General features: G+C 41.1%; 2 protein-coding genes and 1 long non-coding RNA gene across 3 annotated transcripts; 1 reads left to right on the top strand and 2 right to left on the bottom strand.

Annotated features, from left to right (window-relative positions):
* Positions 1 to 17: 17 nt before the first annotated feature.
* On the bottom strand, positions 18 to 3,415 carry LOC115106465 (uncharacterized). The gene is made up of 9 exons (XM_029629232.2): positions 3,397 to 3,415; positions 3,135 to 3,172; positions 2,867 to 2,944; positions 2,585 to 2,650; positions 2,357 to 2,419; positions 2,220 to 2,259; positions 1,501 to 1,953; positions 1,185 to 1,277; positions 18 to 1,095 (listed from the first exon to the last, which is right to left on the bottom strand). Exons 2-9 carry the CDS (start codon positions 3,147 to 3,149, stop codon positions 686 to 688), a joined length of 1,218 nt encoding a protein of 405 aa, XP_029485092.1. The 5' UTR covers positions 3,150 to 3,172; positions 3,397 to 3,415; the 3' UTR covers positions 18 to 685.
* Positions 3,416 to 4,089: 674 nt separating this feature from the next.
* LOC135564016 (uncharacterized) lies at positions 4,090 to 7,098 on the top strand. The gene is made up of 2 exons (XR_010460760.1): positions 4,090 to 4,359; positions 4,476 to 7,098. It is a non-coding gene; the product is annotated as an uncharacterized LOC135564016 (long non-coding RNA).
* Positions 7,099 to 8,103: 1,005 nt separating this feature from the next.
* On the bottom strand, positions 8,104 to 21,472 carry pdk2a (pyruvate dehydrogenase kinase 2a). Its single transcript, XM_029629233.2, has 11 exons — positions 21,239 to 21,472; positions 15,534 to 15,675; positions 12,714 to 12,785; positions 12,452 to 12,636; positions 12,267 to 12,356; positions 11,984 to 12,061; positions 11,527 to 11,603; positions 11,338 to 11,436; positions 10,507 to 10,617; positions 10,153 to 10,266; positions 8,104 to 9,848 (listed from the first exon to the last, which is right to left on the bottom strand). Exons 1-11 carry the CDS (start codon positions 21,354 to 21,356, stop codon positions 9,705 to 9,707), a joined length of 1,230 nt encoding a protein of 409 aa, XP_029485093.1. The 5' UTR covers positions 21,357 to 21,472; the 3' UTR covers positions 8,104 to 9,704.
* Between the last annotated feature and the right edge of the window lie 5,142 nt (positions 21,473 to 26,614).

The raw sequence follows: 26,614 nt of genomic DNA on the forward strand, positions 1-26,614 counted from the left end.
TGAACATATGACAAAAACACACTCAGCACTTTTAATTGATTGGAATTAGGCCTACTGAACACTGGCAAAATAAACTCAACATATAGGTTTACGACTGACAGTCTATATCACTTCACTGATGTTGCTGTAATTTGTCTACTAATTACAATTGTATGCCCTAGTATGCCATCTTGTGTTTGAGAGAGGTAGGCTATTATTTTCCCATCTCTTATTACTGTACTGTAATTGTATTAAAATACAAAAGGCCTATCTTAGTGATATAGAGTATCAACTAACACAGCATTTTACTCTGAAAACATCATGGGAGGGAAATAGTTTTCTTACTGGTGCCTTTTGCGAATGTCAGCAAAATATGGAAATTAAATGTCAAACAATCTGAGAATTACATTAAGACTGCCTAATTTCAACTCTTGAGAATCTAAATTGTTTTCATTTTGAATTAAAGCAAACTTTCACTTACTACAGAAGCAACATACAGTATTTATTTTAAGCCAAATGATTGATGTCCATGCATCTGACTGTAAGTTGCTCTGGACAAGAGTGTAGACTATGCTAAATGACCAAAATAAAAAATAAAATGTTAGAAGAAGTGTTTTCAACTGCAACGCTGTTTTGACAGGAACACCATTAAATCTATAAATAAGAATCATATACTAAATGAAAACAGACACATATTGGCTTTAGTCTACCTCTTCGACTGAACAAGCAGTGACCCACCAAATGTGATGGTATTGGACGAAGCAGTGGCCCAAGAGCTACCACAATCTTGGCTCACATACACCAGGGACCCTCTGCGCAGAAAGGTCATATAGGTGGACAGATTACCCACAGTGGAGGGACTACTGATTTTGGTGTGAGAGACAGCCACCCAGTAACCGTTGATCACCAACCATAGGTCCGTCTTGACACCATGTTTCCCACTCTGTGTGGAGAAGAAGAACTGGTAGACTCCTTTGACAGGAGCCCGGAACACCCCGGTCCTCCGGTTGAAGGCTCGCCCAACGTTCACAAGGACAGTCCTGTACTTGATGCGGTTCACCTTGCCTGAGATGGGCCCGGGATAGGAGGCAAAGAAGTGGACTTTTCTCTTCAGGGCTGGAGGAGAGAAAATGACCAGAGATCAGCATGGACATTTGGAAATGTATTTTGATTGTTTTAATTCAAAATGTTTTATGACCACTCACGTTTTGGCTTCTTCTTACACCTCCAGTTTATATTGTCTCGACTAACACAGGTCTCGCTTTTCCTGCACTTTCCACACACAATGGTGTTGATATCTGACAGGGGGGGAGTGTCACATGTTCAAATTGTAAAACACTCATGAACTACCACAATCAGAGTTCTAGCTATACATATCGTGTCCGTTTCCCAGACACAAATTATAGCCAAGTCCTGCCCTAAAAGGCGTTTTTAATGGAGAATCTCGATTGAAAATGCTTTTAGTCTAGGACTTACACTTAGTCTGTGTCTGGGAAACTGGCTCACAAAGACCAATGTTACCTGCACAGTAGGCCAGGTGACATGTCGTCGGTTTGGTTAACTTGTAGACGTAATAATTGCCCTGGCACTTCTTCACTTTGATGGGTGTGGACTTGAAAGCGCAGCAGTTCTTGTTCCAGTGGCCGCAGACCTTGCGGGTGACGATCCCTTCCCTCCTCTTCGGGTGAGGCCCGGCCAGCCACAGGGGGGCGTGGGTGCCACACTTGTTCATGGGCACACACCTCTCGGGCATCTGCAGACTGTTGCCCTTGTAGAACAGGCGGTACCAGCCTTGCCACTTGACGTTGCGGTCACAAATCTTGTTCTTGATGCTGGTGTTAGTGGCCCTCCAGGGCTGGTCCAGGACGGTGTAGCGGAAGCAGGGATCGAAGGGTCGCATGGAGTCTTCTTCCTCTGATGACCGCACAATGTCCCCCTCTCCATGGTTTGGGGGGTAAACAAGAGAAGTGCTGCCTACCAGAGATATCACATAGACAGAGACCAGACAGGAAAGGAACAACAGACCAGTTATGCTCACACTAACGCTAGTCATATGGAGATCTTGTCAAGGATTATAATGATGATCAAAATTTACTTATCAACAATAATGAAATCGACTGCAGTAAATGTCAGGCAGGTATACTACATAACAAGCTGCACAAACTATCATTGTAAAAAAAAGTTGTAGAAATGTAATTGTGACGTAAAGGACTTATAATCATATAATTTCATTCACTGACCTATTTCTGTTGTAGTCTCATTCTTAGGGCTTGTCAGCATCTGTGGAAGACGAATCAAAAAGTCTAATCTGCCCGTTTAAAGAAGTACAAAATTCTTTCACAAAAGATAGATCTTAATTAAGTGGAAAATCCCTTACCTGATTCAGGGCCTCCAGCTGTTGCCTGATATTTGTTTGTTCACATTTGAAGTGTTCCATTTCCTGAATAGATTTTTTATATATTTTTTATATGACAATAACCAATGAATAACTAATGAATCTTGTTACGCAGCATTATTGTTTAGGGGCGAACAAAGATTGATTCTTAGACTACATCATAGAAAGAATTTCTAAAACATGTCATTTAAGTTTCAAAAATTGCATTACCTTGTAGACAGCAGCAAGTTGCATCACCAAAGGTTGATCCTCAAACTTCCAAATCTTAAACTCAACCTGGAAGAATAAGATTTTTAAAAAGCGTTATTCATTCGGCAAACCTTTGGAAGTTTTATAGCACTGTGCCAATCTCATTATTTGGTTTGGGTTTGGAACTTCCATCTGATGTAAACAACATTGGGAAGAACGTATTTAATACATCATTATGATTTCTATATTCCAAATCTCCATCTGCTCTGCTTTTGAACATCACTCTGAGTAGTTGATACTCACAGAACTGGCATTCCCTACCGAGCCCACTGTGTAGGATGATAGCACAGCAAAGAACACAGCCACAGTTAACGCAATCATCTAGGGAAAACAGTGACAAATCAATTATATAAGATAGTACTATTTCAATTATTATACATTTCTAAGATTATTTTTTAGATATTGTGCTATTCCCAAATGAATGCTCTTGTAATTAACATATTAATTAGAAGAGGAGCGTGATCAGATATAAGGTATTTCGTTTTAAATTATGCTGGTTAAATATTCTTACCTGGAAACACTGCATCTCAGAGCCAATGATGAGGGATCCTGTAGATTAGGATACCAAAGTTAGGGAAACTATAAGGGCTGTCAAATCCCTCTGTCAAATGTGTTGAATCAGCACATATCAGAACATATCAGCATCATGGAGCAAATGATTCATGTAAATGCACCTAAAGGATTCGAAATGGTACCAATGGTACAGGAACTGATATTTGTCTTTAAATAATATAACCCTACAAAGCATTTGAAATTTAAAAACGTGTCCCCACCTGTTTAGGTCAGCATCATGAAAATCAGTCCGCGGATGGACTTATATACCCATGTACGGGGACTAATGTCACACACACAAAAAAGAGAAGTTATTAAGGACTTCAGTTAAACAGCATTTTACCCACTCAGTAAGTTTAGGTGTTACTTTTCACAGACAAGATGCAGACGTGTACATGAAATGATCTTACTATCAGCAGTTTTGGATGCAGTGTGGTCAACAATGGCCCATGGAAAAAGTTGTTGGCTATACATATTCATGAACTGCATTTGTACTTTTCATGGGTCAAAATGGGTCCTCATCGGGGTACAAAATCACGGCTGAATTGGGAAAGAAACTTTCAGTGTTGATTATATCAGACAACCAGGACAGTTAAACGTATTCTAATGGGGCTGATTCAAAATGGAACAAAACAGATACTAAGTGGTAGATCAATATAATAGATCAATATAGCCAAGAATTTGATGCTGTCCATTAAATAAAATGAACCCGATACACCGATCTGAAATGTAAAATCAGAAATGGCTCTTCAAATGAAAAGGTTCCCTGTCAAGTAGTTTTCATCTGTTTGATTTAGGTTTTGAGACATGTTGCTTGGGTAAGCAGCTAATGGGGCAATGCATGGGAAAACCACATGCAAGATATGATTGGTTGGAGCCATGGGTGTGCAAATGTTTTTTCAGCATCAGCAAAACTAAGAGCGGGGACATAGGCTGCAGTATGAATCTAAAAACACTTTACCTGCATTTTCCATTCAATCGTTTGTGGGCTAAACCTAGAATTGAAAAACAATGATACTTGAAACATTGATTGGATTAACGTGTGAAAATGTTGAATACGGAGTACTACTTCACGTTTCCTCTGTATTGGAAATGTCCAGTTTTTACATGCGTAAATGTCAGCAATGCACTCAGCACTGTAATAACCCGAGAAAATAGGTCCTATTCTAGACTGAGGGGTGCAGGTATTTGTACATTTTAAATGTAATTTATTTTTCAGATGTTTATTTTTCAGATGTTCTTATCCAGAGCGATTTGGTGACTCATACATTTTCCTATTTGTTTGTTCTGGTCTCCCTAGGGAATAGAACCCACCACCCTGGCATTGCAAGTGCCATGCTCTACCAACCGAGCCACACGGGACCCAGCCACTGAGGACTAAAGAACTTGAGACTACGTCCAAGATGTCCGAACGTTGATTTCAACATGATCTACTCATGCGATCGATGGACCGTCTATATCCAGCTTGCATTCGGTTTAGACGGCCCAACTTCACACTCAGTGCACACAGGGAGCAGCGCAAGCAGCGATAACTTCATCACGTTGTCCAAAAACATGGTAGACATTGGATGAATATAAAATGTTAATATCTTCGGCTGTTAGTGATGGGAAAAAATAGGCCTCATCGACAGTTATTTTAATAATTCAAATGATGTTTTGTACACAAAGATGACTAAAGTGTCTTAGGAATTTTCAAATCCGACTTCTCTATGCGGCTGTCTATGGAAATTGGCTTTATGGGCCCAGCTTCAATTAAACTGCAGTACTAAAGCAAGACTGTAGGAGCAGTCCAAACCGTCTAGACCAGAACCCTGGCCCATTGGGGCCGGTCGTCACTTACCACAGCCACAAAGTAATAAACCCTGCCTATTTAGACAATTTAACTTATTAAAAATGGGATTGTACATTTAACCCTAACCACACTGTTAACCCTAACTTTAAATTAAGATCAACAAGCTCATTTTTGTTATCATGAATTTTTACAATGTGGCTGTGCTATCTAGTGGAAACCCTTGGGTGCAGCTGCATAATGATGCTTGAGGGCTGTGCAAACACTGCAGTATCAAAGATACCCCAATAGGGGTAGTAGCAATGCTACTTTGGTATCTTACTGTTTCATGCCACTGAGAAGATGAATGAACTGGCATAGCTAAAAACAAACTTAATAAATTGGTAGAAATAACACATTGAGTCTGTAGTTGAACATCCCTTTTTAGACTAGTGCTATTGAAGAGTTCTTTCAATTTTCAGTTGTCCCACACAACATTGTTGTCAGGTGGATGACAAGTGTCCTCTCACAAAGAATGCTAGCTAGGCACAGTCAGCTAGGTATGTTGCAGCAAGTGTGTCCTTGACAGCAGACGTCTGTCACTAGTCTGTGTTGGATGACCCCAGTCATAAACAAGACTGGCTATTCTTTGTTAGGATGCACGTCAGACGTCTTTAGCCAGGGCACAGGTGGTCTGGCTTGCCAGACTCTTAGACTAGGCCTAGGGCATTGAACAAAATACTCTATCCCACTTTAATCTCATGGTTCTAATTCTAATCACCTATTCTTATGAATATGAAAAACACAGTGCCGCCGACGCGGCCCGCTACCAAAGACTGTGGGTTCTCCTTCTCCGTGGCCGACGTTTAAACGTGTTAACCCTCGCAAGGCTGCCTGCCCAGACCAGCTGGCTGGTGTGTTTACAGACATATTCAATCTCTCCCTATCCCAGTCTGCTCAAGATGACCAACATTGCTCCTGTACCCAAGAAGGCAAAGGTAACTGAACTAAATGACTATCGCCACGTAGCACTCACTTCTGTCATCATGAACTGCTTTGAGAGACTAGTCAAGGATCATATCACCTCCACCTTACCTGTCACCCTAGACCCACTTCAATTTCCTTATCGCCCCAATAGACCCACAGACGATGCAATCACCATCACACTGCCCTATCTCATCTGCACAAGAGGAATACCTATGTAAGAATGCTGTTTATTGACTACAGCTCAGCATTCAACACCATAGTACCCTCCAAGCTCATCATTACGCTCTCGGAGTGTGGTGTCAGGAAAATAACCTCTCACTCACCGTCAACAAAACAAAGGAGATGATTGTGGACTTCAGGAAACAGCAGAGGGAGCACCCCCCTATCCACATCGACGGGACATTAGTGGAGAAGGTAGAAAGTTATGTTCCTCGGTGTACACATCACGGACAAACTAACAGTGTGGTGAAGGCGCAACCGCACCTCTTTAACCTCAGGAGGCTGAAGAAATTTGGCTTGTCACCTAAAACCCTCAAACTTTTACAGATGCACAATTGATAGCATCCTGTTGGGTTGTATCACCGCCTGCTACGGCAACTGCACAGCTCTCCAGAGGGTAGTGAGGTCTACACAACGCGTCACAGGGGACAAACTACCTGCTCTCCAGGACACCTACAGCACCCGATGTCACAGGAAGGCCAAAAAGATCATCAAGGACAACAACCACCCGAGGCACTGCCTTACCACGCTACCATCCAGAAGGTACAGTACAGGTGCATCAAAGCTGGAACCGACTGAAAAACAGCTTCTATCGCACAGCCATCAGACTGTTAAACAACCATCACCAGCAGAGGATGCGGCCTACATACAGACATGAAAACATTGGTCACTTTAATGTTTATATATCTTGCATTACTCTTCTCATATGCATATACTGTCTTCTATACTATATATTGCATCTTAGCCTATGCCACTCGGTCATTGCTCATCCATATATTTATATTTTCTTATTCCATTCCTTTACTTAGATTTGTGTGTATTAGGTATCTGTTATGGAATTGTTAGATATTACTGCACTGTCAGAACTAGAAGCACAAGCATTTCGCTACACTCACAATAACATCTGCTAACCATGTTTATGTGACCAATAAAATTTGATTTGATGACAGTCGCTCACAAAAAAATATATATATATTGGTATTTTAGTCTAGCCAGCTATCTAAACTTATAGTAATCATGGCCGAATTACTGACCGGGCATGAAGGGCATGTGCTCAGGGGCCCTGACCTTCAGGCGCCCTCATTGTATAATTTTAACATGGCGTAAGTCACAGCAAAATGTGTAGAATTTCAAGAAATGAGCACGAGACTAACTGTAAAATGTTCCTTACTTGACTAGGCCACCCTCGATTCCATTCAGTCAACAAAGATGAGGGTGTCCCTGCAAAAAATCCCTGCAGCTCTGACGTCAAGGCTGCCTAGCTGTTGTCAGGTAAATCACTCTGCTACAGTAAGGCAAAACAAAATAACTTTGAGGATCATGCTACACATAGGACACCACATTATTAAAGATAGTGTCCTGTGTAAGGACTAACAGTAGCCATGGCTGTTCCAGAGAGAGCTTTTTGTTTACTATGGGCTGCCTGTAGAGGCCAGCTCTCACACACTTGGCATAGGGTTAACTACAACCTGGGTCAATCACTTCTATTTAAACTAAACTCCCAAGTCATCGTGGAAAATAACGTGGCTGTTCTAAATAGGCTGATGGAATAGGTCAAAGAAGAGAGTCAGTGTACTGACAGAAGCACATGCAGGGTGACATTCTAGATGTGTAGGGACATGTATACTGTGATGAGGGCAAGGTAGAGTTACTGAACTTGAAAGGTCATGGAGCTGGTTCCAGCCAATGGCAAGACAATTGTTTCTGCCTAGAAACACATCGCACTGATTATCTGGGCCCGGACAAGAAACAGCCACTAAGCATTGACTCCTTACACATAGATTAAATAAGCAATATAGCACAAATGATTCATACCCCTTCAAAGGGCTAAGTGGAAACAATTATTTCAGGTCTGTATGAACTGCCTGGAGATTGGTGGCTAGGGGTTGTTTCTGTACAGGGTCATATTGTCGTTATCTTCAAGCCCTACATTACAGAATTATTAAAACAAGCATTTGTCATTGAAATAGGTTTAATAATACCACATATTTACAATGTCAATGAAAAAATATTTTCATAAAAATAAAACTTAAAATATAACTGAAGAAATGTATAGAGTTTATTACAAAATAAAAGGGAATTGATAAAAGCGGATAGGCTGGGAGCATCTTCCCATCACATACACAGCATCAAATATTCCTATGTGACTGGCCTAGCCTTAAGGGTCACAGACAATAAGAACGATGTGCTTTGACCTTTGGGACGTGTTTTAACTAGCTTCTGATGAGCTTTGCCACGGGCAATAGAACGCCGGTGCGTAAAAGATGAACACTGGCTTCCTATCACATCACTGTCTTACTGCAAATGAACTTGGGTAAAATTGTTTCCACAATTTATTGCTCTAGAGCTTGAGTTCACAGGCATACAGAAAGTCACAACACTGAACAGAGCAACTCATTTTTGTTAGTTGAATCCTGTCCATTGAACTGTCAAGAGAAAATGTACTTGAAATGAAATCAATATATAGACATCAGGACCAATACTCATGAAGGCATCAAGACATGGTAGAACAGTACGTAATATTATTTTAGAATCAAATAAGTAAATAAGTCAGTCATTAGCAGCCTTCTCATAGATTGAATACTACATTGTTAATAATGTACATGGTTCAAGTAAAGAAAACTTGACTGACGCAGTTAAGGCTGAGGTGGCATTTTCTGACAGTCAGCGATTTAGAGCAAGGGAGGTCTAATGCCCGCCAGGACATTCAGTTATTCTACAGTACTGGTTAATCTAAGGAGTTCTACCACACCGCAACAGCTCCAGCTCACTTCCGTTTACAGTACATAAAGATCCTCTCAGAGAGTTCAAGCAACACATCGGATTGTCTTTTCAACCTGGGTCCGGTTCAGAAGGACGCAACATTCTGAATGTTGCAGATAGAAAATGTTATGTATAGAGATGCCGTGATTCCCTAGTCGACATGATAGAAAGGCTTGGCTGCTCTACACAAACGTTTCTACCTGAACGTTCCAGAACATACTGAACTGGCGTTACATATTCTCACTCGCCCACGGTCACGCTACACCATCTCAACAACATACTGGGTACAGTATCTGGGTCTTCAGACCCACCCTGCCACATCTCTCCCCCCAGAATTAAGTATTTCATCAACATCGAGCGATAGTAAAAGGCATAAACTGACACACACCCAGAAATGTTTTTTAATAGAAGTGCTGACTAACGGAGAGTAAACTAGAAAAAGAAAGCCACACATTCTTATGCTCCCAAACATTTCATGGGTAAAGCAACCATGTTTGTATGCCCATTAAATGTTTGGGAGAATAATTAGTGTGACAACTTTTTTTATTTTATTATCAACATCTGGCACTCCCATAAAAACCCTCATGGAGGTGAACAAAGATTATATGTTTTTATAATCTAAGCTCAAATAAAACCATGAAGGGCATCATTGTGAGAACAAGAAAACATGCCAATGCCAAAACCAGGATGGAAAACAACATCCAGTCATATGTGGGCGAGGTTAGGTGGCTGTCTGCCTTGGCTGTTGGCATGCAGAGCATCAATCTAACCAGGGTGGCGTCGACATGATCCTCATTTGGCTACCCTGTAAATGGTCAGGTCCAGGGGTTCTCTGCTGGGCACACACCAGTCGTCTGCCTCCTGGCTAACCTTGTAATTCCGCAGAGCTGTCTTGTTGTACACCGGGAGCCTCTCCACAGAGTCTGTGGACAAGGCCTGTGGAGGGAAGGAGATCGAGTTGTATTGTGTGTTCAAAGCATCCCCCCCAAAAGAAAGAAAGGTCACTTCTTTCCCCCACTAGCACGGCCTTTGCTGATAAATACTTTGTCAATAGAAAAATGTAATTGATACGATTGTGATGTGTTGTCTCACCTAGCTATCTTAACATGAATGCACTAATTGTAAGTAGCTCTGGATAAGAGAGTCTGCTAAATGAAAAAATACAAAATTCGAATGAATCCAAAGTCAGACGAGTTATATGACAATTACACGAGTCCCATTGTCTCAGTATGTAGCTTACCTTCATGTGGATGACAGCATCAGTGCCGTAACCCTCCATAGAGTAGAGCTGCAGGTCTCCCTGGAAGTACTGAGCGTAGAGCCGGGAGATGGGCAGGCCGTAGCCAAAGCCAGCCTGGAGAGGACACGACACGGCTCTAAACTATGGCTGCTTCAACAGTCTGATAAACATGAGTGTTTTGGGAAATTTGGATAGAAATATGTATTGTGTAGAACAGACAGACATGCCTCTCTGACATGTAGAGTAAGGAATCATGTCAGCTCTACTTCACAGCTTTTCTACCGGCAATGTTCAGTACATTGCACCCTCCTGGTCCGTGAAAGAATAGACTTGACAAAGAGCAGAGGCACTCACCAATGGGGTCTGAGAGTGCTCACCCCTCTCTGGCGTGGGGGCCGTAGAGTACATGTAGCTGAAAAGATTCTCAATCTTCCTGAAAGGGACTCCGCCACCCCTGTCACTCACCTACGCGTTGCCAGAGAGTGAGGGAGAGAAAGAGAGAGAAAAAAAGTCAGGCATTAGAGGAATGGCCAGTCATAAAAAAGGTGGAGATGGTGCCAGAAAGGTGGGTGCCCCTCGTGCCATTGGCTTAAATTCAACAGCCTGCCTTATGATAGGCCAAACCAAGGCATCTATTCTGCATATCGTCAAGATAACTGGACAATAAGGCCACTCAGTTCCCTCTCCCTCTTTATGTCACTGCAAGGTGCGTATTCCTTACGGAAACCGTTTAAGGACCAAACGGAAGTAAACAGAGAAAATTGAGTTTCTATTGAACAAATTCAGGTAGGTCCTTCCCCATTTAAGAAACGCTTTGCCACAGAATCAGAGTAATGAATACTCCCCAGGTGCACTGGTCAGCTCACCAAAAGAACAAGCAGTACTGAGATCAAGTTACTGCAGGACAAGGTTAATAGGATCTTAGTATGGAAGTCAATGTAGACCTAATCCTGTTCATCTAATCTGGGATTAGCAGCTTGGTTTAACATTAAACAGAATTAATAAGGGTCAAAATCTTACATAACAGCTTTAATAAGGATTTGGGGGGGGGAGACAAATAAAATGTAAATTCATTACGCCACAGATTATCATTAGCACTTGTGAGTGTGACAATGGTATTAATTGGGAATAATGGCAATCGTAATGTTTTTAAACATAGCAATACAATTCACTAACATACTGTACCTTGATTGACAGGTCCTCTCCTCCAATGGCCACCATGACTTGAATGGGTGGTAGCCTGTTGCTGGATTCATGGTTCTCAATTGTGGCCCTCATAGCATTCTGGAAAATGGACCAATAGACAACATAACATTCACAAGTGACTAACATCATCAATCTAAGAATACATTTTTAATGCAGGTTCTACCATACCTTGAAAAGCTCAAACAACATGTGGTAGAGATGGGAGGGCACATAGACAATGCTTATAGGTTGTTTCCGGTTGTTGACTGGGTAAAGCAAAAGAGAATAAATGAATAAACATCTGCAGTATAATTAAAATACAAAAGCCATTAGGATGTAAAGAGTCATCGACAGATTCTGTTGACATCCATTTAGATTATTCTGGGAAGAGAGGGGATTTAGTCACAGTGTCAATATTGTTCGAGGCAGCCAGCCAGCCATCGCCACTTATCCATTACTTCTGCCTCGCTGGAATAATTACTTGGCCCTCAGGTCCAGACAGAAGAGACTGTTGGTACACACAGCGGTGCCACTCAGACAATTTCATCCAAGACTCCCAAATTAGCATAAAATGGTAATCTACATGCATGCGTCATAGGTGATATCAGTGGAATAGATGATTAGTTACTCTTGGTTTGGTTCTTACCATTCATTTCTTGCAGCATCAGGTCTGGCGAGCTCAGATAGTACTGATCACACACCAACTTGGCGCTCTGGTAAGCATCTGGAAAAATACAACACCATGACATGACACAATAAGGGTGTTTGGGTACAAGAGAAATTAAAAAATATATATATTTGACTACATCAAAAAAAATACAATTGGTCACCTCTATTCTCTCCATGCACCCATAGGATATTACAAGTCTTTATAATCTATGACAGCTCAACACCACATTAAAGATCCATGAATTATTATTATGTTCTACCTCGGACCACCTCTGTGACATCACAGTGAGGGTCAATGCTCCCTATTGTGTTGGGGTGAAGTGGATTCGTTGCTCCATCAAAGACAAGAGCTACAGAGAGTCCAATGAGTGGAAAAGTCAGTTTCAAAATGGCCGACAATTGTCTAAAATAATGGATAACTTAGTGGACTGACATCTGTACTCACTGTGCTGGTTGATAAGCATGCGGATAGATATACGGCTCATGTAGAAACGGTCCAGGAAGTACTGAATGTTCTGGTTGGTGACTGGGTCCTGGCCGAACACCGACTTGTACTCAATGACGCCCTGTGCCATGGTGGGCACTACTTCATTGTGCCTGTTCCTGATATTCACCAGGGTGTCCACAAACCTAGAGGATAAAAGGTGACTGTAAGACAAACAGATTGAGAGGGCCTACCTGGCTATCAAAGATGATTGAGGACATACTCATCCAGGACACTGTGGCTGTCAGGAGTCTTGTCCAAGAACGCCAGGATTTCCATCAAGCTCTGGACATACCTGAAAACACGTTTTTCCAGTTTGCATCATTCCGGAGTAGTGTGGTGTATATGTTTAGCTGCAGCAATACACCTTATAACTAGGGTTGCAAAGCTACCGGTAATTTACCAAGTTCCCGGAATCTTCAGTAATTAACAGAAAACCAATGACGATCTATTTTAATTTTGGTCATTTATACTTGAACTTTTAAAAAATCTATTCATATATAGTATTCATTCATCAGTGTCCATATCGTCCATGAGTTTATAATAGACAGACCATATGGTTCAAGAGAAAATAGCCTAGATAAGAAAGCATCTAATCAACAATGGTATTTTCAATTAACTCGGCTACTCTTCCAACTATTGACTTTTTTGCACAACTGCCACCAGTTTGACGTAAAAACATTAACAAATGCATATTGACATAGTAACATAAATTAAAGGACATTTCATGCTGAAACCCTCACATTACAACACCAAATGGTATTCAATACATTGATAGCTTATATTTAGGATAATTTTTTACAGCTTTGTCATTCTATTTCTTATTTAAAAGCCTTATGTAATTATTTAACATGTGATAAAGCCAGAGAGAGGGCCAAGGATAATCTGAAGTACCCAAGAGACACTTGATGTCTTGTGATAGATTACATAAAATCCTTGAAAAATGTTAATTCTATAGCTAGAGGACTCCTGATATCTTCAGAAGTGATAAGCCTACTTTTTTTTGTCTTTATCTGTTGTGATATAGTACTGTCTTTTTGCTAGCTGGGGCCCTCTACTTTAAGTGCTGCATATCTTCCCAGTGGCCTACTTGGTGTGTGAACTGCATCACTTGCAGATAGTTGTTGACACATCAACCAGGATCAAGGTAATCAGTGGCTGTATTGGAGGGGGGAGTGGTTTCACCTCTACTAGGAAATCAGCAATTAGTACAGGGAGGCATGCTCTCCACCTCTGCTTAGCAATCCCCTGGTTTCTCAGGTTTGTCGCAAAACTAAGACCGTTGCCGAAACAAAAACGGTTTTGCGGAGTTGTTCGAGGAATGAAAGAGGAAGGCTCCACACCACTCTCACTTGAGTATCTTACCTAGTTATTTACAGATTCAAAATGTTGCCCTTTTGTAGCTTTGGCAACTATGTGTGTTTTCTATACCCATTTGCACCTCTCCCTGTAGCCTTTATAGACACTCCCCACTCCTTGGCTGCAACCCTTGTAATTTAGTGTACCCTACGCGCACAACTCATTTGGAATTCAGGGTCTCTGGCAGTGTTTGGAACTGAGGTCAAGAACACGGAGTTCAACTCAGCCTATGCTGACCTTCAGTCCCTTGAATATTTGGCCCTGACGGAGACGTGGATCACCCCCGAGAGCACTGCTACTCCAGCTGCTCTTTATTCATCTGACTGTTCTCTCAGAGCATCTGGTCATCGCAGTGGTGGCACAGGTCCACTTATTCCTCTTAACTTCTTGGTCACTGGGGGGGGGCAGTATTGAGTAGCTTGGATGAATAAAGTGCCCAGAGTAAACTGCCTGCTACTCAGCCATAAAAGCCAGAATATGCATATCATTGGTATATTTGGATAGAAAACACTGAAGTTTCTAAAACTGTTTGAATGATGTCTGAGTATAACAGAACTCATATGGCAGGCGAAAACCTGAGAAAAAAAATCCAACCAGGAAGTGGGAAATCTGAGGTTTGTAGTTTTTCAACTCATTGCCATTCTAATATATCTTCCTAAGGCTTCCACTAGATGTCAACAGTCTTTAGAACCGTGTTTGATGCTTCTACTGTGAAGGGGGGCCGAATGAGATGGAATTGAGCTAGGTGTCTGGCAGATTGCCACGAGCTTGTGACGCTTATGTGAAAGGTAACTTGCGTTCCATTGCTTTTCTACAGACAAAGGAATTCTCTGGTTGGAACATTATTGAAGATTTATGACAACATCCTAAAGATTTATTCTATACTTCTTTTGACATGTTTCTACGACCTGTAATATAACTTTTTGGACTTTTCATCCCACCTTTCGGCTGGACTTGCACGCGCGTTTGGATTTGTTTACCAAACGCCCTAACAAAAGGAGGTATTTGGACAAATTATGAACTTTATCGAACAAATCAAACATTTATTTTAGAACTGGGATTCCTGGGAGTGCATTCTGATGAAGATCAAAGGTAAGTGAATATTTATAACACTATTTCTGACTAAATGTGGACTCCACAACATGGCAGATATCTTTTTGGCTGTTTGTCTCTGAGCGCCGTACTCAGATTATTGCATGGTATGCTTTTTCCATAAAGTTTATTTTTATTTGACACAGTGGGTTGCATTAAGGAGAAGTGTATCTAAAGTTCTGTGTATAATAGTTGTATCTTTTATCAGTGTTTACTATGAGTATTTCTGTAAATTGATGTGGCCCTCTGCAAAATCACCGCATGTTTTGGAACTACTGAACATAACACGCCAATGTAAAATTAGATTTTTGGATATAAATATGCACTTTATCGAACAAAACACATTATGTAACATGAAGTCCTATGAGTGTCATCTGATGAAGATCAAAGGTTAGTGATTCATTTTTATCAATTTCTGCTTTTTGGGACTCCTCTTTGGCTGGAAAATTGGCGGTGTTTTTCTGTAAATAGCTTATATGAACTACATTTTCAAAGGTGAATGAAACAATATAAAACTTGATCTAAAAAAAAAAAAGAAACTGTTCAGTAGCACCATCAAACTTAACTGCACTTACAGAATAATCACTCTTACCAGCTCTGCACCATCTGCACGGATGGGGTTGTAAGCAATCGGTCAGGTAGCAAATTGATCTCCTTCATGATGTTAGATAGTCGCACAGGTAGCTCTTGTCTCAAAAAGACAAATGATGTCGTCTCGCATGCATTGGTGGAACCTGGGGGGGAAACATTAAAATAAAGTAGAGGCAGGCAGGCAGGCCTAGCTTCTTTGCTCTGGGAGACCTGTACATAATGGGCTCCTGTCGCTGAAGGATACATTCTGTATTCCTAAAACATAAACCCATTTACCAGCCCTCTGGTTCGATAAACTTTTCCTGTCACCGAAGGCTTGCCTACAATCCAGAATGCCTTACCAGTCGCTAAAATGTGCTAACTATGGTAAAATCAGCTTTTACATTTCCCGAAGCTCACGCCCTAGTCACCATACTCTGTAGCTCTCACCACGAGATTACTGCGTGATCCTAGATGGCAGCGCACCCAATATGGAGTGAATTCGGTAAACTCTGGAAAAGTTTAATGGCAAGCCACTGGAAGAAGAAAAAAACTTCAGACAGACAATCAGGTTGCGGCAGTCTTCTCCTACAATCTTGCTTTGGTATTGGATTTTAACACCCGGCCCAGAAAGACAATTTCCATAGACTGCCACAGAGACGTCAGATTAGAAAATTCCTAAGACACTTTAGTCATCACCTTTGTGCAAAAAACAGCCATTGAATTATTCAAAACATTGTTGCTGAGCTTTTAAAAATTTTTAACTCCCATTTTATATTTATCCAAATGTCTGCCATGTTTTTGGATGACTTCGTCACTGCTACCTGTGCACACTGAGTGCTTGTGGACATGTGAAGTTGGGCCGTGTAAACCGGATGCAACCCGGATATAGAAGATCCATGAACTCCTTGAGGCAGGCCGGGCGCCTGCAGGCTGACTTCGGTTGTCAGCTGAACAGTGTTTCCTCCTACACAGCGGGCGGGTGTTAAGTGCGGTTTGTTTCGGCGGATGTATGACTCGACCTTTGACTCTCCCGAGGCCGTTGGGGAGTTGCAGCGATGAGACAAGATCATAATTGTATATCACGAAACTGCAGAGAAAAGGGGGTATAGCTGGCTGCATAGACTCCAGTTGGACACAGAATATCCATCATATTGACCAGATACTCAAGTGGCCGCTCCAACGATGAAAAATCTCAAAATGTAAGGCAGTTGGGAGGAGACAAGATCAGATGGGACCAGTCTAGCCAATGAGAGGGCAGATATGCGTGGTCCCAAATTAGTGCATTTTCAAAGTTCCCGGGAGGTCACGCGTCCTACTTATATCAGTACACTCAAAAACAACCTAAGCATTACAACACTTCAATTCGCTAAAATAAGCCAAATGTAGCAAAGAAGCCATTATTTGTTCACCAAATCCGACACTCACTGACATCCATACAAAAATTCCTTGCTTGATGATTGTAAAAAAAATAATAATAATTAAAAGACAAATGCTGACAGATTGGGGGCCCAGTTATTCCTCCTGAGGCAGATGACAAATACGACGTTGCTATTATTCCTTTACATCTGCTAACCGGTTGGGCTAGGGATGTACTAGCCTTCAATGACAGGAGCCCAGTGTGTAGGCTACAAGGTCTCCCAGAGCAAAGAGTGCAGCCTAGGCCTGTCTAAATAACTTCTATACATTTCTAGTAGGGAAAATTATACATAAGGTAGGCTACAATAGGAAATCATGTCAGTGTTTTTGTGCCAAATTATGAATCCATAAAGATAACATTGTTGCAAGTGATGTTGAGGATAGGATAGCATACTTCTGATTAGTTTACTTCTGACCCATGTTTCCTCTAAGCTGTGTGTGGGCACGCTGTAGCCCTGAGACTACCGAGCAGTTCCCCCCCAGGACTGATGCGCAGAAACATCAGCCCACGAAGAGAAGTGATGATCACCAACCAGTCGATCACGATTGACTGGTCACTCTCCAAGGCATTCCTTGTCGATCGACAAACATTTTTGAGAAAGGAAAAAAACTAACACTTATGTTCCTATATTTTTTTTTGTGTCTCAGGTTGTTAGGGTTAGGTGCACCCGATTCAGCTGCCCTGCCCTCCGGGTAGGCAAACGGTTTCCATTTTATGTCTGAAAAGGTGCAAAGTCTGCTTCCCGGATAGAAAATCAAGTGCACTATAGTAGAGGTCGACCGATTAATCGGAATGGCCGATTAATTAGGGCAGATTTCAAGTGTTCATAACAATCGGAAATCTGTCATTTTGGACGCTGATTTTGCCAATTTTTACACCTTTACTTAACTAGGCAAGTCAGTTAAGAACATTCTTATTTTAATTGACGGCCTAGGAACAGTGGGTTAACTGCCTTGTTCAGGGGCAGAACGACATATTTTTTACCTTGTCAGCTCAGGGATTCAATCTTGCAACCTTACGGTTAACTAGTCCAACGCTCTAACCACCTGCCTCACGAGGAGCCCGCCTGTTACGCGAATGCAGTAAGAAGCCAAAGTAAGTTGCTGGCTAGCATTAAACTTAATCAATCATAATCACTAGGTATAACTACACATGGTTGATGATATTACTATTTTATCTAGCGTGTCCTGCGTTGCATATAATCGATGCAGTGCGCATTCGCGAAAAAGTACTGTCGTTGCTCCAACATGTACCTAACCATAAACACCAATGCCTTTCTTAAAATCAATACACAGAAGTATATATTTTTAAACCTGCATATTTAGCTAAAAGAAATCCAGGCTAGCAGGCAATATTAACCAGGTGAAATTGTGTCACTTCTCTTGCGTTCATTGCATGCAGTCAGGGTATATGCAACAGTTTGGGCCGCCTGGCCAGAATGTTACGTAATTATGACATAACATTGAAGGTTGTGCAATGTAACAGGAATATTTAGACTGATGAATGCCACCCGTTAGATAAAATACAGAACGGTCTCATATTTCACTGAAAGAACAGTTTTGTTTTCGAAATGATAGTTTCCGGATTCGACCATATTAATGACCTAAGGCTCACATTTCTGTGTGTTATTATGTTATAATTAAGTCTATGATTTGATAGAGCAGTCTGACTGAGCAATGGTAGGCACCAGCAGGCTCGTAAGCATTCATTCAAACAGCACTTTTGTGCGTTTTGCCAGCAGCTCTGCTGTTTATGACTTCAAGCCTATCAACTCCCAAGATGAGGCTGGTGTAACGATGTGATGTGAAATGGCTAACTAGTTAGCGGGGTGCGCGCTAATAGAGTTTCAAACGTCACTCGCTCTGAGACTTGGAGTAGTTGTTCCCCTTGCTCTGCATGGGGAACATGGTTCGAGCCCAGGTAGGAGCGAGGAGAGGTTCGGAAGCTATACTGTTACACTGGCAATACTAAAGTGCCTATAAGAACATCCAATAGTCAAAGGTATATTAAATACAAATGGTATCGAGAGAAATGGTCCTATAATAACTACCTAAAACGTCTTACCTGGGAATATTGAAGACTCATGTTAAAAGGAACCACCAGCTTTCATATGTTCCCATGTTCTGAGCAAGGAACTTAAACATTCTTACATGGCACATATTGCACTTTTACCTTCTCCAACACTGTTTTTACATTATTTGAACCAAATTGAACATGTTTTTATTTGAGGCTAAATTGATTTTATTGATGTATTATATTAAGTTAGTGTTCATTCAGTATTGTTGTAATTGTCATTATTACAAATACATTTTTTTTTGTCCTCCAATAATCGGTGTTGAAAAATCATAAATCGGTCACCCTCTACACTATAGGCCTACCGCTGGCCAATCGGATGGCTCAGATTAGTGTCTGCAGTAACATAGCAGACAAAAGAAAGCTAAAGCAATGTTATTACTGTGAGATTTCAAAACATTAAACCATGACTAGAGAGAGACTGTCAACAAACTGCTGTTTGAAGTGAGTTCATGTTTCAGTTCTTACTCAGCACTGTCAACCATTTGTATTAAACACTTCTATAAGCCATAAAATGCAGGCTCTTATTTCCACTCAGGGAACAAACAAGCACCGCAGCAGTAATGAATGAGTATGAAAGTGTATCCATAAGCTTGCATTGTTGTTTTTAGCGGCTTGGGTCTTTTTAATAAAGGAATATTTCTCTGTTCATAGGAGTAACAACATGAATTTGTGCATGAGGCAGAAGTAATGTGGTGCGGCTCGAGTTTCACCATGAGCTGGAAGACGGTGTCCCCTTTTGGTCAGTGTCAGTCGAGGAAATGGAGAGCAGAGGGATGTTGAGAAGCGGGCACTCAGTCTGCTGCGCTCTCCCTCAGCTGAAACTGACCAGCTGATGCAGGCACATCAGCCCAGTAAAATAAAAAGCTAACCATTTAAAATGTATGCTCACTCAGGTGTGCCTCAAGTAGTACAACAACTGATCTATTACCGGTGTGACCATAGAGACTACCTCGATGTTGAAACGTTTTATTGATGACCCAATCAATGCATTGGCAGGGAAATTCAAGCAAAGTCAATGTGGTGAAAATGTATTGGGCCTATAGCTTACTGCACAAACCTCATTGCTACAGTACTGTTTTTTATTTTTTATTTAATTAAAACATTTTTCTTTGCTGTGGCAATTGTGATCAAATCAATATTAGCCACTTTCAATGCAACATCCCAAAACAAAACTATGCAAGAGATTTTGTTGTAGGCAGAACACGTCGGTGTAGGATTATATTGCATTGACACATGACTCAGCCCGGTGCGGCATAACCAATCAGAGCTGCAGTAGGACTATATGCAAATAGACCATTGTCAAATATGGATCTGTGCCATTCATTTTGAACTGGACTTTGTTAACAACATGAGCAAACGGGCTTGTTCTGAGATCAAAGGGAGAACTGCAAAGTGTGCAGTTTGTCTTAAAAGGGCAGTGTTGTATTTTGAGACAGGCTTGAATAAGTGTAGCCAATAGGCAGGATGGCATAATGTCTTATTCTCTAATAAATGGTATGGGAATAATGCATTTTATTTAGTGAAGTGGTTACTTGCATCAAACAACAACATTTGCAGTCACCTCTGTCTGAAAGACAAATGGATAAACAGGTTCATGTCAAGCCTTGCATGTTTTTTCTCGTGGAATGTAGGCCTACTTTGAACACCACACATTTGCTGTTACGGTAGGCTGAATGATAGAACAGCCATTTCCATGTTAATGTTATTTTCTCCATTGTTTTTGATGGTAGACCCACATTATGATGAAGTAGCCTACTCGGTGTTCACAGTAACCACGCGCTGGAAGTTGCAGAGTTTTCACAACGTTCAAGTTTGCGCTCAGCATAAATGACATTTGCTCAGTGGCGAAAACAATTAGAGGGAACATTGCTTCTGACTAGCAGTTAAATGGGAGTTTGCTACAAATGCTGACGCAATACTCAGCACTATGAACTAGCCTAGTCTAGGAAAGGCAGACCAAAATATCCAGGAATTTCGCACAGTAGAGTAAACTGAAACAAATGCGTACATGCCAAGACAAGCATAGGCTTGTATCTGTCATTCAAAACAATAATCTCTCTGAATCTGACCATTCAAAGTGGTGCAAAGTCATAAATCACACTAGCCGCCTATGTAGCTCCAAAACAAGAGCGCGATATAAAACTCTAATTTAATTGCCTCAGCTCAATGTTACATATTGCATTAAATAGTCAGTTGTCCAACATGGTAGCAACATTGAAGGGCTTACTCACCAAAATCGAGAAATTGTTTCATAGAGAGTGGTGACGGTGAAAATTTTGCAAAATGTTCTATATGTTTAGGCACATTGGCCAATGTAGCATTTTTCACTATAAATCTCACGAATTTCATCGTTGAGGTCTTCAGTAAATCGCGTTGGGGAAAAAAATAGGGCTACTACAAGTGCTCCTTCTGTTCCAATGTTGATTTCCCAAAAGAACAGGCTCGGTGAAGACCTGCAGCCAATAGGACACCAAAGTAGTTGTTTTTCCATCCAATAAAAAGGTTGTGGGTCGGTCGGAGGGGAGGGGCTTCTGACGAGACAATTGACGCACCCACAACCTTTCACAGCGTCTAGCTTCTTACAAATAGGCTTATTTTCTATTTTATTTTACAAATGGGCTTATTTTGAAATAGAAGGCTCTAGAAATATCAGGCTCTGGAAATAGAACTGCTGGACAGTTTGAGGGTAGAATGTCCTCTCATCCAAAGTTGCAAGATGCTCTGAATAAGTAGGCTTCCAATAGAGTACCACAGTATGAGTCATAATACCCATAAAACCTAGCGGTCAAACAGGGAAATGGTTCCAATCGTTTGTCCAGCATTCAATTTTCAGTGGATTTTAGAAACACATAAAATAAGGGCTGTGTTTCACGTAGGCTTACCCTGATCTGACGTTTTGATAGCTGTGTAAATCGCTCCAGGACAAGGTGACTTTTATCAGTATTTGCGCCTACACGAAACACAGCCCTTATTTTAAGTGTTTCTAAAATCGCCTATGGGAAAAATGAATGGTGGAAAAACGATTGGAACCATTTCCTTGTTTGACACCTATGTTTCATGGGTATCTCTATGATGTGTTGACCACAGAAGCTGCAGCCATCATATGATAATTGCACCCCAATGCACTACCACAATAAAACACATAAACAGTAAAAACACAAACAGTTAAAGGCCCAGTGCAGAAAAACATTTCCACACTAAGGTTTGAATAATATTGTGAAAATTATGATAATGCCCTTTTAGTTAGTGATGGAGCCGTTTGAAAAGACCACCTCAAATTTTTGCCTGTTTTGGTGGGATGGAATTTTGTCCTGCCTGGTGACATCATAACAGCTAGTTTTCAGTCCGTTTCCCCCTACTCAGACCACTCCCAGACAGTGAAAGAGAGCGACCTGGCTCTCTGTGTTTGCTGGTCTGTGATCCTCTAGCACCTCCCTGGGTAAGATGGGAATGAGGCAACCTCAGAGTTACACACAAGGATACTTTATTGGCACACACAGGAATGAAAGGGACATGGAAAGCTAGTGGCTCTGTAACAGGAGAAAACAGAAGCAATGAATGTACACATACCTAATGAATACACCAGGGCAAGAATGCACAGATATCAGAATAAAGCTGTGATAAAGGACTGTATTGAAATTTAAGCTGACATGCTTGCTGAACAACTGGCCATAATATACACAAATACACAACTTCATACACGCACACCATCCGTCCAGAGATATGAATTAGTCCAGTTGTGCAGGACAGAGATTACATCATACCCCTGCACATCGACTCAGTACTGGTACCCTGAGTATAAAGCCAAGTTATCGTTACTCATTGTGTATTTATTCCTCTCTATTCTTTTTCTATATCTCTTTTTTTCTCTGCATTGTTGGGAAGTGCCCGTAAATAAGCATTTCACTGTTAGTCTACACCTGTTATTTAAGAAGCATGTGACAAATGAAAATGACATTTGTTATGCGCTTGCTGCTCTCTCTGTGACTGCTTGAAGGAGACTGAAAAGTGACAGATGGGCAGATGTCTGACCCGCTAGCAACCACCCTAACAACTAACCTGTCAACCAATCATTGACCAGAGCCCTAGGTGTAAAAGGACAGTTTATGACATTATGACCTCTAACTTAGCCTGCTAGGCTCCAGTGCGGGAAGGTTGCCTACTGCAAAGGTTAGAAAGTTAGTGTTTGCATCTCTGAGAGGACTGTGAGATGGTATGCTAAGAGTCTCCGGCAGTGGATTCATAACAGACAGTCCTGGCACAATTCTTGCTTGAGAAATTACTCTCAGCTAGCAAGCTGTTTTTGTTTCTTTTTGACCATTTTAATTGAAAACAATCACAGTAGGGTACTTAATTGTTACCCAGAAATTATTTGATGTTGAGATAAAAATGACTGCTTTGAACCTTCAATATTCAAGAGTATTGCTGCATTCAAGTTCTAGTCAGAACTAGGAACCTCCAAGTTAAAATTAACTTAAGTTATTTGCGTAGAGCTTCCTATTGGTTGATTCTGATATCTCCCAAGTAGTAAACTTGGGATCCGATTTAGGCATAACACATCAACCCTTGATCACAGTAGGTTGGTGGCACCTTAATTGGGGAGAATGCGCTTGTGGTAATGACTGGAGGAGAGTCAGTGGAATGGTATCAAATACATCAAACACATGGTTTCCAGGTGTTTGATGCCATTCAATTTGCTACGTTCCCCGGACATTATTATGAGCTGTTCTCCACTCTGCAGCCTCCACTGCCCCAAATACGCTAGATTCTTTTAATACAAGTACACATTTTTCGTTATGCTTGCATTCAATTGCCCCTCCCTGTTGCACACAACACGTTTCCATCCCCCCTGTCACAAGAGAAGCTATGGCTAATATAGGATGATTTAGTACTTTTTCTGAATTTGACCTCTTGACATGTGAAAACATGTTTGTTATGAAGTTGAACATGTTCTCTTTATGCCAGACTGTTAAAGGTGAAATAAAGTACACTCCCCAAAAGGCACTCTATTCGTGGAATGACCCACCAAATAACCTTGAACAATAATTGTTAGGTGTGTGTGCATGGATCACACGTAGTACACTGATTAATATCTATCATTCAAATTTCATGAAGCAAAAAAGAAAGCTTCCCAGCAGTTGATAATAGCATTTTATTTGACATGGTACAATACCACGAGTGTTGTGTTATCAATTGTAATCTTATTTAATGGCATTGTGTTTATTTACGTAAAGGTTTGTCAGCCGCTCAGTAGCCTACTGTATAGTGCTATCTATCAGCCGCCCAGTCTGTACTGTCTGCATGGTCTGCATCCATGGTCCTTTCTCTCTATTGGGTATGGAAATTGTCCCTCCAAGCGTAAGCCCCTGGCAACTGACAATCCGCTGTTTTGAATAAGAATGCCATTGTTGGGGGTTCCATGCAATCAAAGATCCTTGAGATGAACCTACCCCATTGAAGTTAATGTAAAATGGTGAAGGTTAGGGTTAGGTAAAGGTTATGGTTAGGGATGTCCCAAGGATCCCGTATAGCACTGACCATTGTCAGGGGGGACATTTTCACCATCAAATCCATCATTACATAAACTATGCCAATAAGGTGCAAATTCATATGAAGTGCTTTCTCCCTTGATCAACTTTTCGATAAACTTGGCTATTCAAAACAACTCTCCAAAGATTACACTGTGCTGTTGCTGTATGATTGAAAGACTGGAAAATAAACAAGCTGGGGTGTATTTCAATAACTATGAGAGGTGCAAGAGAGTCATGCAGAATAAAGTCTCTTCTCATCAAATGATTCTGCTACACCTACGCCCATCTAACTATTCTGTATTCATTTTGGCAGCAGTTCGCCAACTAATGGTCGATGCCTAAATACAGCGCAATCTGACAGTATTAGTCACTTTGTTTTCAGGTGTCAATAATGTAGAAATACCATGTAAAGCACTTCCCCTATGATTATACACCCCCATGTGGTGATCATAAGAACACCATTCAGCATTATTTTCTAATCTACAACCCTTGCTCTTATACCTGTGTGTAATTACTAGTACCTAACAACGAATCAATACATTCTTGGATAATAATTCACTAGTTGCTTTGAATTTGCATATTAATGGTATTGAGTGAATGCCCTCCCCTAAAATCCAGATGTGTTGGTCAATACTGAGATGTTAAGAAAGAATGTATTGAACACTGATGTTAACCTTTCTGGTTATAACCTTTTTCGGCAAGACAGATCTTCCAAAGGTGGTGGAGTGGCAATCTTTACCAACGAACACCTTCAGTGCTCCACCAAGTCTGTACCCAAACAATTTGATTCGCTGGTTTTAAGCATTCTTTGAAATAGCTCATTTGTTGACTGTTACTGGGTGTTATCGTCCACCATCAGCACCGGCCCGTACTCTACCTGCCCTAAGCTCTCTTCTGGTCCCTTATACTAAGTTTGAATTTGTCCTGCTAGGTGACCTAAACTGGGACATGCTTAAACAACCTGACCAAGTCCTAAAGCAATGGGACTCCTTAAATATTTATCAGATTATTACCAATCCCACAAGGTATGACTCCAAACACCCAGAAAAGGATACCCTCCTTGATGTTATCCTCACAAATAATCCTGATAGGTATCAGGATTATGTGTTTGTAATGACTCTCAGTGAAATGACCTGTCCTGATTTGTCATACACACTTGCTAAAAAACTTTGATGAGCAAGCCTTCCTTCATGACCTGGCCTCTGTAAATTGGTATAGAATCAGTTTAATTCCCTCTGTTGAAGACACTTGGACCTTCTTTTTAAATATTTTCAGTGGTATTGTTAACAAACACGCCTCCATAAATAAAATGAGAATTAAAAACAGGTTCATCCCCAGGTTTGACCTTGATCTTGCAGAGTTACTCCACCTCAAGAATTCAATTTGGTGAAAGGCTTGGCACACGCATACTCAGGCTGACTGGCTCTCGTTTAGGCAAATTAGAAACAAGTGCACTCAGGCTATCCGGAAGGCCAAAGTTAGTTACCTTAAGGAGCAATTCTCTCTCTGTGGGTCTAACCCCAAGAAGTTCTGGAAAATGGTTAAAGACCTGGAGAATAAACCCTCCTCCTCACAGCTGCCCATGTCCCTTAATGTTGATGATGTGTTTATTACTGACAAGGAGCACATGGCTGAGCTTTTTGTCAGGATTCCTATTTCACTCAGCCATGCCTCGTTCCTCTGATGAGGAGTAAGATAGATCGGACCAATTTGCAGCATGGTAAGTGTCCATAATTTAATAAGAAAACTGAACACTACAAAATAAACAACGTGAAACAAACTAAACAGTCCCGTGTGGCACAAATACAAACACAGAAAATAAACACCCACAACTCAAAAGTGAAACCAGGCTACCTAAGTTTGATTCTCAATCAGGGACAACGATTGACAGCTGCCTCTGATTGAGAACCATACTAGGCCGAACACAGAAATCCCAAATTATTAAAAAACAAACATAGACAGCCCACCCAACTCACGCCCTGACCATACTAAAACAAAGATATAATAACAGAACTAAGGTCAGAACGTGACAGCCTGTTCAACATTTCCTCATCTCCCACCCCTTCTAATGCTAAT

Source organism: Oncorhynchus nerka, linkage group LG23 (genome assembly GCF_034236695.1).
Source record: "Oncorhynchus nerka isolate Pitt River linkage group LG23, Oner_Uvic_2.0, whole genome shotgun sequence".
Lineage (NCBI taxonomy): Eukaryota > Metazoa > Chordata > Actinopteri > Salmoniformes > Salmonidae > Oncorhynchus > Oncorhynchus nerka.

Excerpts from the sequence above, each read along its gene's own strand:
- LOC115106465 (XM_029629232.2), bottom strand. Across the intron at positions 2,420-2,584 it reads AACTTGCTGCTGTCTACAAG|GAAATGGAACACTTCAAATG; the intron begins GTAATGCAATTT and ends AAATCTATTCAG. Across the intron at positions 1,954-2,219 it reads TGAGACTACAACAGAAATAG|GCAGCACTTCTCTTGTTTAC; the intron begins GTCAGTGAATGA and ends TATCTCTGGTAG.
- pdk2a (XM_029629233.2), bottom strand. The coding sequence starts at position 21,356 with ATGAAATTCGTGAGATTTATAGTGAAAAATGCTACATTGGCCAATGTG. Across the intron at positions 12,637-12,713 it reads AGCCACAGTGTCCTGGATGA|GTTTGTGGACACCCTGGTGA; the intron begins GTATGTCCTCAA and ends TTTATCCTCTAG. Across the intron at positions 11,437-11,526 it reads TGTTGTTTGAGCTTTTCAAG|AATGCTATGAGGGCCACAAT; the intron begins GTATGGTAGAAC and ends TCCATTTTCCAG.